Raw genomic sequence first — 14126 nt, 5'->3', positions numbered from 1 at the left:
CTACCGGATGCCCATAGTGCATCCAGACGCAAAGGTAATCCTGTCACCATACATTCAGTCGGCTGACCATTTCATCGACAGACGACGTTTTAGCAATAGTTGACTTATTATTTGCAACTAAGTGTTTTAAACGTAAAATAAAACGCAATATTAATGGTGCAAAGAATGGTTGAAAAAAGTGAAGTTTATTCACATGTGAACTTGTTAAGTGAATTGCAGTTATCCCCTAAAGATTGGTATAATTATTTGCGGATGAATGAAGAAACTTATTTGGTGCTTCTTTCATTATTTACTTCAGCAATTAAAAAAAAATCAAACGATACTGTCAGGAGCGGATTAAGGTCGGTTGAGGCCCCGGGCCCAGAAGAAAATATTGGGCTCCTTAAAAAAAAAGAGAGAGACAGGGAAAATAAAAATACATGTTAACCATTTTTTTAAATAAATAAAAAATATTATGTACTATTAATGTTTTATTTCCAATAAAATTTGAATATACTATACGTATAATATAATTAATAATAGCATAATAATAATCACAAAGTTTTGAACTAATATGTTGAACTAATTTGTTGGGGTTTTGCGTGGGCCCTTCAGAAGTCGGGAGGAGGGGGGCGCGCGCCCGCCGTTAAATCCACCTCTGGATACTGTTATGAGGACGGCCATTTCACCGCACATAACTGCAACTCAGATTTCTTGCAACTGGAAGAAGTTACAAAGATCTTAAATTTTCGACAATAATTTTAGCGAAATTCTCAGAAAAATCTCCCAAATTTATTAAAATTTAATAAAATAATACAGTAATGAATTTTATTATTGCTATTATTATAAATTATATTTAGTGGCACTCTGATATTCAAAGTTAAAATTTACTTCTAATCCAGGAAATTTTTTTATTAATTTTATTATTATTAGCTGTATGGTGCAAGGGAAGCCTAAGGCTTCCTTGAACCATATAGCTACTAATAATCCTGTTATTTAATTAAAGTAAATTTTAGCCTAACATTTATAGCACAGAGTAATATGTTGAAGGAAAGAATTTTCGATAAGTTTTTTTTGTTTCTTTTTAATAATTGTAGACGTAATTTTCATGAGACCAAATCCTTCTTCCGGTATCATAAGAAAAACTTACCTCATTTTTTCTCTGCATATAACCGTTATTTACTAAAATCTGTTCTTGTACCACATTGTAATGATTGGATTGCTAATTTAAAATTAAGTTCAACTTCTGATGTCTCAGAATTAGAAAACTATGTTCCAGATGCTTCTTATTTTCGAGAGCTGTTTGATAGAGATGCCGAGAAGGAATTCAAGGTGAAACTCATACTTACGGAGTTGGAATTTGGAAAAATATCGGGTGAAAGAGTTCCTTCCAGGTTAGAAGTTAGCGATATGGAAGAATTGTTAGAACTGAGGTCGGCAAGACAAAGAAAGGAACATTTGAATTTCCTTGGAAAGAAGGAATATATTCGATTATGTAAAAAAAATAAAAAGGAACTTCTGCAGAATCAGAGGGTTAATGAAAAACCGAGATTTGTAACAGAAGATTTTAGTATTTACGGATTAGGAAATAATAGAATGTTCATGCAGATAAGGAAGTCGTCAGTTATTAATTTCTGCAATCACAGACTGGCAAATGCAGTACTTTTTGGACAGAAAATTGTATTGGACATGGACTATGAACAATATATGTCTAGGAAGCAATGCAAATCTATCGCTTTTCAACTTCAGGAATCCTATGCATTTAACAGGACAAATCCGAACCCATTTGATATTCATCTGTGTAATCTAAAATCAGACAGTGTGACTCTACATTATTTGAAGAAGTTCATGCCAGACATTAATCACAGTTTCTTAAAATTACATGAAAACACTTATTTGAACATATTTCCTAAAGATAATATTGTATATCTTTCACCTGATGCAAGGGATACCTTAGAAAATTATGACCATGGTGCAGTGTATGTTATAGGTAAATATATTGGCCAGATTTTAATGATATTTTCTCATTTTATAATTTCGACCTATCAAGCAAATCAATGAATGTCTACTAGATTGTAAAATAAAAAGTAAAAAATTTACTTTTTATTTTACATTTGTTTTTTACTTTTTATTTGACCCGCTTCAGAGATGGATTCAGGGCCTAAAACAGTTTCATGTTAACATAGGTCTGATTTTGCTTTTTTTCTTGCCCTCATGGTAGAATTTTTCTTGCCCTCACAATTCTACCATGAGGTAGAATCACTGCCCTCCTCACACTGGGTGGAAAGGACCTGGGTTTGAGTCCCATTAATGGAATGAGGAATTTTTATGAGCGTTTTTCATAATGTGGTTGGATTAGGGTAGCATGGTTACTCTAACCCAGCCACAGGCAGGCAAGAGTAGCATGGTTTTTTCCCCTCTTGGGAACTTGGGTTTTTCGTCCAGCAAACAGAAAGTCAACCACAGAACACATGCAATTTACAGACAGTATATGTGGAGAGAAATATGGCCATAATAGCCAATAATCCCAAAACCCTACTACAAAAAGGAGTCTTTTTTTTCGTGTTAGTCATTCTTGTGTTACAGCAACTGTTTGCTTACATTTACAGGAAATGCCCCAAATGACAGGTTTGGAGGCCTCACTTTAGGAAGGATGTAGATCTGCTGGAACAGGTGCAGGGAAGGGCAACCAGATTGGTGAAGGGTATAAGGATTGGTGAAAGGATTCAGAAGTCTAGTTCTGGAGACTAGACACCTGTGGGGTGAACTGATTGAGGTGTTTAAGGCCTTGAATGAATTGAGTAAGCTGAATCTGAATGGCATCCTTCCGCTTGCTGTGACTACATATGAGGGGGGCATAACATTTAAGTTGAAGAACGATGGTTGCAGGATAGATAAGCGGAAGTTTGTCTTCAGCCAATAGGTGATTGATTGTTGAAACAGGTTCCACAATGTTGAAACATTGTGGAACCTGCAAATTGCATAATTTGCCACTACTGCTACTACTACTATGCCTATGCACCTGAATACAAGCCTGCAAATGCCTTGTCATAGACTTCCCAACTCACTCAGAAGTTCCAGCTGTCTGTCTGATTTGCTATTCTGGTGGTGATTGGTCTATCGCCATCTGAAACCTGTTTTATAAATGAAGCAGTTTCTGCATGGAATTTGTGTATTCACTGAATGATCTTATTTGGCTCGTGACAATTAGGGGCATTTTCTGCATATAGCCATCTTGTCTAAGCTGCATTGCATCTAGCAAGTCAATACATGAGATGCATGTCTGCCATCTCACAATTTTAATAAGCATCCATTATCACAGCAGGAGCATAGTATCAAAATGTTAATAACAAGTTCCAGATGTAGGACCCTTGGCATGAGAACTAATTGAAATCACTCAAAGAACACTAAGGTTCTTTGTTCACTAATTTTCTTATCTACATAACTAAGCATGGCGCTGTATGAGATATTGAGCATTGTTTGTAAACGGTTGAATGTAGCCAGCTATGCCAGGTCAATTTTTTGTAATGAATGACTGGAACACAAAAATGGCTGTAATTTGAAAACAAGGCACAATTTTGTTTTTAGGTCTAAATCTATCCCTGAAGTGTGTCTCACATGTTATGATACATCCTGTATAAAAGATAGACAAATAAAGTAAATTATTCAAAATGGTTTCAATCCTCATGATAACTTCAATTTAAGAAAATTACATTGCACTGCTTTCTTATAAAATTTTAATTTTTAATTAACTATATATAATTAAATTCCACAGGGGTTCGTCTTTTGTACTCTGGGAGTTGCAGACTACAGTGGCAGAAATGTGCTGATGTACAGCAATTTGTGGGATGTCCCCCCCCCCCCTATGGGCTGATAATGTTCACAATGAGACTGCACAGTTCAAAGGATGTGATGAAGCAAATGTCTTGCTTTCATTTGCAATCTTTCTTGTTTTCACCAGATACATGTGTTGATCAGAGACAAACTCTGTAAGGAATAACAAATATAACGTGGGTCAATAAAAGTTATCATTACAAAATTCTTCAGAATATAATAATAATTTGCTCAGTCCATGGCATTTAACCTGACTTTGAGATGCCAGTGATTTTCTGTTTTTCGTGCACACTCTCTCTTAATGTGGTAAAAAGTTACCCCTTAAAAGAAGTAACTAGTATCATCCATGATATGAAGCGGAAGAGGTAATAACTGTATATGCTGCTGTAAAGTTAAAGAACATGCTTCAGTAATTGGAGACAAGAAAATGTACACTTATTTTAAACTTATATTTTTCAGCACAAACATATAATTATTGAGACCTGGTCATCCATTTTTATTTTTTGCATAACCAACATTTCTGGAATTTTCATTGGCAAATTTAAACTTTCGCTTGTGTGGACCAAGAATACAGCGTTCCTAAAGGGCCTTTGAAAGAGACCATGCACTCGCCTCAAGATTAATGTTTCCCACTGTTTTTATAATGTTTGTGTTAAAATTAGTGATAGTTAGTGGTGCACTGCTTTCTAACTTCATAGCTAATGTTACAGTTTTCCAATTTTCTGTTTTTTCATTTACTGCTTTCCTTCTATATATTACTGACCTTCTCCTGCTGATCAGAAAACCTGTATATAGTTGTGCTGATAATATAATTGTATAAATGCTGATATAAATTGTGCTACATTTAATTTATTTTACAGTTAGATTTAAAATCAGCTACAACTTTTCAGCTAGCTACAACCAAGTTCTTTAAATGCTGTGCTTCAGGTTGGGGAAAAAGAAAGCATAACTTCAGTTTTCAGAAAATCCTCTCCCCTCGTGTTTCTTGCGAAAGAGAATGCTACTGAAATCAATGCATCAGCTGGGTCAGTGTCCTCTCCGAGTTCAACTCCCAAACTCACCAAACTAATTTTATCCCCTTCTTCATTTAGATCTTTAAATTCTGTTCTTTTGAATTGTCTTCCTTCTCATATAATTCTTGTGTATTATTATTATCTAAAGAAATTCAGTGTCAAAGGGTATTAATATTAGCCGCATGGTGCAAAGAAGTCAGAGGGTTTCACTACACAAGCTAAAATAAATAAACGATCCATGTAATTCCCTCCTGACATAGATACTTGTTCAGCTGACCTCTGAATTTAACCCAAGCTGCCAGTCTGCCCCACCAGTGGAAACAACTTATTCCAGTAATTAATAATTCACTGGAAAAAGGAACACTAAAATCCAGTCTAAATCTCTTCCCCTGTCATTTGTATTTATGGCCCTAACTCTGGAATCATTTGAAGCATGGAAGTTTTGACCTCATTCAGTTTTGCTTTCTTTTCTCAGAGCTGTATAGACCTCAGTTAGGTATCCCCCTGTAATGTGGGTAGTTACCAAGCTCTGAGCACACACACACATTCAAAATCTTTCCTCTTTTGGATGTCTTTTGCCAATCTCAGCAGGTAGATTTCCCCATCTTTGGACTCTGGAGAACCTCATTGTCTTTGTCTGTGTGGACACAGTATTCCAAAAGCAGGCTTATGGTTACAATGAAATTATGACCTCTCTACAATCGAATGTTGGATAAATTATCAATAGAACACCTAGGAAACATTCCATCTGACTGATCTGCATGGAGAACTTCATGTCTGTGTTCATATTGCACCTTCCATATCCCTTTTTTATTGTCTTTTTTAATTCAACACCACTGAGATTTTATTTTGGGGTTTTGATTCTCCAAGTGTAGGACCTTGCATTTTACTGCATTAAAAAATTGCTGCTTCTTCTTTGACCATCAATGAAACTTAGTAATCCTGAAAAAGTGCTGTGTAGTTAATAGGTGGTAGATGACTTTCATCAACCGGTGAAATACCACCACTTTGCTTATTGGAGGCTTGAAGTGGTGAAACCCATGTTTAGTGTCTAGAGCAAAGTTTCCGGTATCCCCCTCCCCCCATACTTCTCCTTCAACCCATGCATGGTACTAAGTACTATAGGTTTTGATACCTTTTGTGTTTGGGGTTTTCATAAAAAAAAAAAAAAAATCATGAACTGGTTAATGATCATCAACATAAATAAATAAATATTTGTTTTAAATTTTTTTTTTTTAAGAATATGTTCTTGGTTATAGTTGCACTTTTTTTTTCTTTGTTTTTTCTGTTTTGATTTGTATTGTATTGATTTCTGTGTGATCTGTTTAATTTTTTGTTATCAAGGCAATATGTGTTTCTAAAATATATTTATCGTTTGTTTGTTTGTTATTTGGTTTTTAGGAGCATTAGCAACTAAGGCCATATTGCTCCGGGATATGCGGTGGTCATTCCCTGACCTTTCCACATCCTCCGTATTTGGTCGTGATGGGCTCGTACCCCGGTCTAATCAAGAAGCGTGTGCTACACACTGCTGCTCCTTCCGACCTGGCTATGGAGGCGCCTAATATATTTATTAAACAGTGAACAACAAAATTGTAAGAAGTAAAGTTTGTTTAGCTTTTAGCTGCAATTCATGTACTCTGATTGTTCTCTTTTGTAATGTATTTAAATGTTCCATTTTTTCACATTCCATTCATATTAAAATATCTAGTGCATATGGCAGACATTCATTTAAAATTCATCTAATAATATTCATGTAAATGGAAATATTCCATCTCTCAAAAAAAATCCATTTAAAAATGTGTACTAAGGCTACAGACTGCCAAAATTCAAAATTGATAAGCACTTATCATTTTTACCACCAACTTATGAGATATACTGCTTACTGGAGCACCCAAGTCCAGGCACCTGGGTGGTGATCACAAATGAGGGCCAACAATAAATTATAATTAATTCAGATCCACACTTTTTGGGAGCTTCTGCAGCCAAAACCTGCCTGTCGAACCCTGATTACCTATCAATTCTTTTGCTGTTACTACAACAATATATAAGATGTGAATATTTTATACATTATTGGTATTACTGTCTGTTTATTGAGGACTAGATATCCATCATTCTAATCAGTAATTATTTGGCATAATAATTAAAATCAATTAACTCAGTGCTTACTATTTTGTATATCATTGTTTAGTAGTTTGCGTCTAATTTCTATTTTTTCTTTATATATTAATGCTAGGTGGTTGTTTTGACAATTCAAATAGAGCACCGGTATCTTTGGCAAAGATTAAGAAAGAAAATGTCAGATCAGTAAAGCTTCCTTTGGATAAATATCTGTTGTAAGTATACTACAGTAAACTGTAAAATCTAGCACTTTGCAATCTGGAATACTTAGAATTCAGCACACTTTACATAAAAGTTAACATTTAAAAGCCTAGTAATATTAATTTAAGCAATTTGGCACTTTTGTATCAATGATTGCATTTGTCTTCAAGAATCTCTGCAAAAAAATGTGATATTTATGTCTTTGTAAAGTGTTTGCAGGACTATTTTGTCCTTGCACTGTTTTTGTGGCCAGCAGGATTTAAATTTCTTAAGTAATTCTCCTAGCAAAAGAAACTTTCCTTTGAAAGAAGTTACCCTAGTATTGCACTACTTTCAAACAGATAGCCTCTTCGAAAGGTTAATTGGCTATACGTTATCGAGATGAGACTGTTGTGAGAACCTGTTTTGGGATCAGCTGGTTCCTCATCAAATAACTTGTGGTCTCTAGTAGCAACACACACACAAAACAGTCATAAAGAAGCATTGTACAATTGTTCATTGTGAGCTGCTATATAATATCAGTTTTCAAGGTTTAATATAGTTCAAAATTGTTTGTTGAAAGTAGTGCAGTTGTTTCCGACTGTTCCTACTGCACATAGGAACAGAGGTAAGGTAAGCTCAGTATTTGAATTGGGTTAACATATAGAGAGTTTGCTAGAATGCACATATAAAGTTGATATTGGTAACTTCAAATATAAAATTACAAAATAGACAAATGCACTTTTGAAGCTTGAAGCTTGTATTTTCAACAAACCAGGAATTCTAATTGACCATAACAGCCCTGAGCTGTGTTAAAATCTGATTGTACGAAACATAATGAAATGAATACTAATATAGAAACTGAGAATGACAGGACTAAAAATCATGATGATGGATCGAATGTGAGGGAAAAGTCACCCTTACTACAATCCAAGGGTATCGCAATTACAAGTAGAAAGATTAGCGGATTTTCAGTATGGCAAAATACCAAGTAGTAGTTGAGTCGCGACTATCTAGACTATCTATGAAATCAGTTTTCAAAGTTTATAGTTCAGAACTCTCTATTGAAAGTAGTGTGTCTGTGACAATTTCTACTCCATGTAGGACCAGTCACAGAGCTAAGTTATGCCCTGTATTTGCACTTGAAATTGGGATTTTAATTGGGTTAACATAAAGATAAAGTGACCAGATGTCCTGATTCAGGCGGGACAGTGCCGCTGTTTGTTCTGCTGCCCGATGAAATACCTATTTGTTCCGAATTATAAAAGTTTTGTATTGTAATATATGGTAAAGGTATTCGTTTATTTATTTAACAATATTCCATGAATGGAAGGTGAGCAGGTGTGTTGGCAAACAGTAACAGTAAAGCACTGTGGTAGTGGTAGAGATAACTAAGATTGGCTAATTGCTGAATACTGACCAAATTAAGTCGAACATCTACAGATCTGACATTGAAGCATACAGAACAAACACCTACACAGGTTCTGCAGCATATCATGCATGACATTAAAACATTAATTAGATTATTGATTATAATTCATTCAGTTTATTCATTTTTGGAAAGTGAACATAGATATTATTATTAAAGAATAAGAACTGTTTATATTTAAAAATGTGAAAGAATTAGTTAATTTATTCAAGTGATATTTAGCATTTGGAGAGAAGTATTTACACACAGGCACCAATTTCGGCGAAGTCTGAATGGTCTGTGACAGCCAGATCCTCTACTTGCACCTTTACATTGGTGGGATTGTTAGTGATCCTGGGTATAACCCCCATGCGCAAGCGCGTTGAGGGTGACCACACAGGTGTGAACCAATGCAAGCAGGGGTCAAGGTGTGGCACCCACACCACATGGTGGAATGTCACCCTTCTGTGTTACCAGGCGATACTAGGTAGTAGATAACACTCATCAACCGGTGCAAAACCACCATTTCGCTTATTGGACGCTTGAAGTGGTGGAACCCGTGTTGGTCTTTGAGGTTGTTGCCCCTGTTTGAATCTGTATCCCCTCGAGTTTGTAATCTGAGCAAGAGGAAGAATCCCATCAGCGTTGACCCTGCTCAATCCATTCAAGGCCTTATACACCTAAATCAGATCGCCTTGCAAGTGTCTAGTCTCCAGATGCTGCAATTTGCAGAACTTAAGTATTTCTTCATAAGAGTACCCCTTTGTTCCCTTCACCAGTCTTGTTACCCTTGTCTGTACTCATTCTAGCAACTCTATATCCTTCCTAAAATGAGTCTTCCAGACCTATACACAGTATTCAAGGTGTGGCCTGACCATTGCCTTATACAAGGGTATAATCACCTCCTTATCCCTGCTTGCAAAATTTCTGTATATCATTGACAAGACCCCGTGATTTACTCTGGCAGCCTATCTGCACTGCTCAGCAAACTTCATATCTGACACCACAATTATCCCCAGGTCTCTTTCATTCTTCACTACCCTGAGTGTAACACCACCCAGTTAGTACATTTCCCTGGGGTTACCTCTCTGCCCACCCCTGAATACACACCTGTTTGAATCTGTATCCCCTCAAGTTTGTAATCTGAGCAAGAGGAAGAATCCCATCAGCATTGATCGTGCTCAATTCATTCAAAATCTTATATACCTCAATCGGATCGCCTTGCAAGTGTCTAGTCTCCAGATGCTGCAATTTGCAGAACTGAAGCCTTTCTTACTAAGAGCACCCCTTTGTTCCCTTCACCAGTCTTGTTGCCCTTGTCTGTACTCATTCTAGCAACTCTACATCCTTCCTAAAATAAGTTTTCCCGACCTATACACAGTATTCAAGGTGTGGCCTGACCAGTGCCTTATACAAGGGTATAATCAACTCCTTATCCCTGCTTGCAAAATTTCTGTATATCATTGACAAGACCTCATTGATTCACTCTGGCAGCCTGTCTGCACTGCTCAGCAAACTTCATATCTGACTGCACAATTACCCCCAGGTTTCTTTCAATGTTAAACTTCAATTGCCACTTCTCAGCCCATCTGCCCAACTTTTCCAGATCCTGTTGCAGCAGCATACTGTCATTACTATTATTAACAACCCTGCCAACCTTGTATCATCTGCAGACTTTGACATTAAGCTTTTGACTCTTCATCAATATCATTGATAAATATACAAAACAACAATGGGCCCAACACTGAACCCTGAGGGACACCACTAATAATATAGAGCAGTATCCATTGATTACCGCTCTGTCTTCTCCCACTCAACCATCCTTTTATCCATTGTAGCAACTTGTCCTTAATGCCATATTGCTACAATTTGTACAGTAGTCTTCCATGTGCAACAGAATCAAAAGCTTTCCTGAAATCAGAGTATATGATATCAAAATTATTTTTTGCATCAGTTCCTTTGTGACCACATCATAGTATCCAATCCAATTGGTCAGACAAGACCTCCCCTTAACAAACCCATGCTGTGTCTGAACTATTACTGCAGTCTTGTCTAGATGATACACAAAGCTTCTTTAACCAGAGCCTCCATTATTTTCCCTGGAACAGAAGTAAAACTAACAGGTCTGTAATTACTCATGTCACCCTTTGATCCCCTTTTCTGAATTCGAAATACATTTGCACATCTCAGGTCCATGGGGACTTCCCCCCCCCCCCCCCGAGTCCAAGGATGCTCTCATAATTATGGCTAAGGGTTTGCTTACTTCCTTTGCCATCTCCTTTAATATAACTGGATAGATCCCATCTACCCCAGGTGCCTTTCTCGTGTTTAACTTCAACAATTTCTCCTCCACTTTGCTCTCAGTTATTATAGAATCATTTAACTCCCTGTTACAGTTTGATAAACATCTGGCCCTCTCCTCCTTGAATAATAACTCGTATGAATGTAGATGCAAAATACTTGTTTAGTTCGGCAGCTATCTGAGAATGATCAAACCATACAGTCAAACCATTGATGTCAAGTGAACCAATCTGATTCATCCCCTTTCTTTTAGAGTTTATATAAGTAAAGAAGTCTTTGCCATTTTTCTTTGCATCCTTTGCCAAAGATTTTTGTAATCTGCTTTTGCTTGCCTAACCTCCTTTGTGACACGATTACAAGACTAGCTTGTATGTACCAAAAGCTTCTGTGTCGCCTGACAATTTTTGTGCATCCCATGCATTTTTCTTCTCTGCCACGAGTCTCATTAGTTCATCTGACATCCATTTCGACCTAAACCTAGAGCAGTATTTCTTAGTTGGAATAAAATGCCTAGTAGCTTCCAAAATTACTTCCTTGAATGCTTCCCATTTAGAATTTGCTGTTGGTAACATCATCAGTTGATCCCATTATATAGAATTTAAAAAAATCTCTGAGACCACTGTAGTCACCTTTACGAAAGCAAAAAGCTTTCCATTTACCCCTAATGGTAGTTACATCTTTAAGTAAATCCCACATCACTACACTGATCACTGCCTCCTAGTGGTTCCTTTATCTGTAAATTCATAATGCATGAATAATCATTGCTGATAATCAGATCAAGAGTGTTACTCCCTCTTGTTGCCTCTCTAACATGCTGCTGCTGTAGAAAACAGTCATCCAATAAATCCATAAATGCCTTGCTAGTGTGTTAGTGATCAATCCACATGTTCCAGTCAATATGTGGGAATTTAAAATCCCCCATTATAAGACTTCTGATTTACTGGCCCACTCTATTTCTCTGCATAATTGTTCATTGTACTCATCAGAGTCATTAGGCTTATAACACAAACTCCTATCCTCATTTTTGCTTTCCCAGTGCATATGTCACAGCAAACTGACTCAACATTGCACTGTTCATCTATGTCAACTGGTTGCACTTCCTTAGATTGTGTTTCTTAACTAACAGCATAACCCCTTCTTCCTTCCTGTCCTGTCTATCCTTTCTGTACACATTGTACTTCCCAAACTGGCATACCTGTAAATAGAGGAAACGGAATAATCTTATACAGAGGATCCTTGTTATCCAAGGATAGTTGTTCCAGAAAATTCAACTTAAAATGGGACCAAATTTTTGTAATGATTATTATATAAATAAAACTAAATGCAACTAGGCTTAATATTTTAAGAGTTTAAGATTCTATATCTATATGATATCAGTGTAGATACACCATAGATGATTCTTAAAGGAAAACTACAGTAGTAGTGTGAAAGACATCATTTCATCTGTATCTCATGTTGTGTTCATCCTTCACAATGAGTTGCCCATGTATTGCACTACCTCGAATAAGTAACGCTTCACTAATAGAGAAGACTATTGTTACTTATTCTTCTCGGTGGGCACCACCACCCAGGTGGCACCATTTCATAGCTAGTTGACTTTTCATCATCTTTTCACCCACCGATGAAAAGGCAGCTAGCTTTGAAATGGTGCCATTTGGGTGGTGGTGTTCACCGAGAAGAATAAGTAACAATAGTCTTCTCTATTCGTGAAGCGTTACTTATTCGAAGTAGTGCAATACATGGTAACTCGTTGTGAAGGATTGGGTAGTGTTGCCTATTTCGGGGGGGGGGGGGGTCGTGAGTGGTTTAATTCAGTGAGCGAGTGGGAGTAACTGCCCCTTCTTTCGACGGCATCTCTTCCTCTCCTACTATTACTTTCCTACACCTTTTTGCTTTCTTAAGTCTAATAGGGATAGTATGTAGATAACACAGTTTCTTATCTCATACCATTTTGCAAGCAGTGCCATTAGGCGCATTATAGCCAAAGCAGCTTATGCGCCATAAAACCCCCACAACAACAACAGCAAGCAGTGCCATCTGGGTGGTGGTGCTCACCGAGAATAGGTAACAATGGTCTTCCCTATTAGTGAAGTGTTACTTATTTGAAGTAGTACAATACATGGGCAACTCATTGTGAAGGATGAGCACAATATTAGATACAGATGGAATGATGCCTTTCACAATACTACCGCAGTTTTTCTTTAATAATTGTCTATAAACATTACTATATAATATCTACACCAATATTATATATATATATAGTAATGTTTATTATGTACGTGTACATAGTAAAAAATAGATGAAGGAACTGAAAAATGATAAAATTATTTTATTATGATATATTGCACAGCGTAAGGTTAAGTAAAGTTTATTGAAGTTACACTATTTTTCAGTTGTACGAATAAAGAATGAATGCAGAGTTGTTCTTGTTTTTTGCTGTATTTTTTCAGATAAAATTGTATTGTAGCATTTAGTTATGTCTTTAACTTCACACTTAACTTTTGTTGCACAATCATGAAGAAGATCGTTCTTACAAAAAATATTCAAGTGCTTGCTCAATTTTCTCAAGGGAAAAATCTTTAATTCTTTAATTTTCAAATCCTCATAACTGCGGGGACTCGGATAATGAATATTCAGATACTGGGGACCCCCTGTACTCTGATTTCAATGCTGTAAGCAAACAAATGAAGACGAGCATGTGCAATGTTATATGTACAGATGATTAATTATTTGTTTGGTGTCTGTATATCATTTATGTCAAATATGAAAACAAGATATAGTTATAGTCTAACTGTAACCTTTCCATATTATTTCTTGCAGTTGGCTTTGTGGTTCAAAGTCCTTAACTGTTAACCAGACGGTTCAAATAATGTTAGAGATGAAGAATACAGGAGACTGGAACAAAGCATTAAAATTTGTTCCACAAAGAAAACTTAAAAAAAAAATTGAATATTTTGGTATATAAACAATAATGTCTTTATTGTAATATGGTTGAATGCAATAAATGCAAATGTTAGAAATTACCTTATTTACTGCAGGATAAGATGGCTTCTGCATTTGGTACCTTAAATTAGTGGAGGTGGAACAACTTACTTTAAAAAGTTTAAATGTATTTTAACATGTTAAAACAAATTAATTACAGGGGTTTTCACTTAACTGAGCAAGTTAAAATAGCCATTTGGTATCATAGACCTCATTCTAATTTTTATTGTTTTTGTTTATTTGAGTTTAAAATGTACACATGCCACAGGAGAGAAACTGCTATTGCTTACCCTTAGTTAATCACCTTG

The 14126-nt window shown here is 36.2% G+C and overlaps 1 protein-coding gene across 1 annotated transcript; it reads left to right on the top strand.

Annotated features, from left to right (window-relative positions):
- The first annotated feature begins 956 nt into the window (after window positions 1–956).
- On the top strand, window positions 957–13827 carry LOC150085973 (mitochondrial ribonuclease P protein 1 homolog). The gene is made up of 3 exons (XM_090373624.1): window positions 957–1969; window positions 7063–7162; window positions 13657–13827. The coding sequence occupies exons 1-3, from the start codon at window positions 1021–1023 to the stop codon at window positions 13799–13801; spliced, it is 1194 nt and encodes a 397-aa protein (XP_090229750.1). The 5' UTR covers window positions 957–1020; the 3' UTR covers window positions 13802–13827.
- Window positions 13828–14126: the final 299 nt, after the last annotated feature.

This window comes from Mastigoproctus giganteus, chromosome 5 (assembly GCF_048544385.1).
Source record: "Mastigoproctus giganteus isolate SK-2022 chromosome 5, ASM4854438v1, whole genome shotgun sequence".
Classification (NCBI taxonomy): domain Eukaryota; kingdom Metazoa; phylum Arthropoda; class Arachnida; order Uropygi; family Thelyphonidae; genus Mastigoproctus; species Mastigoproctus giganteus.
This window is presented reverse-complemented; position numbering and strand designations above follow the sequence as displayed.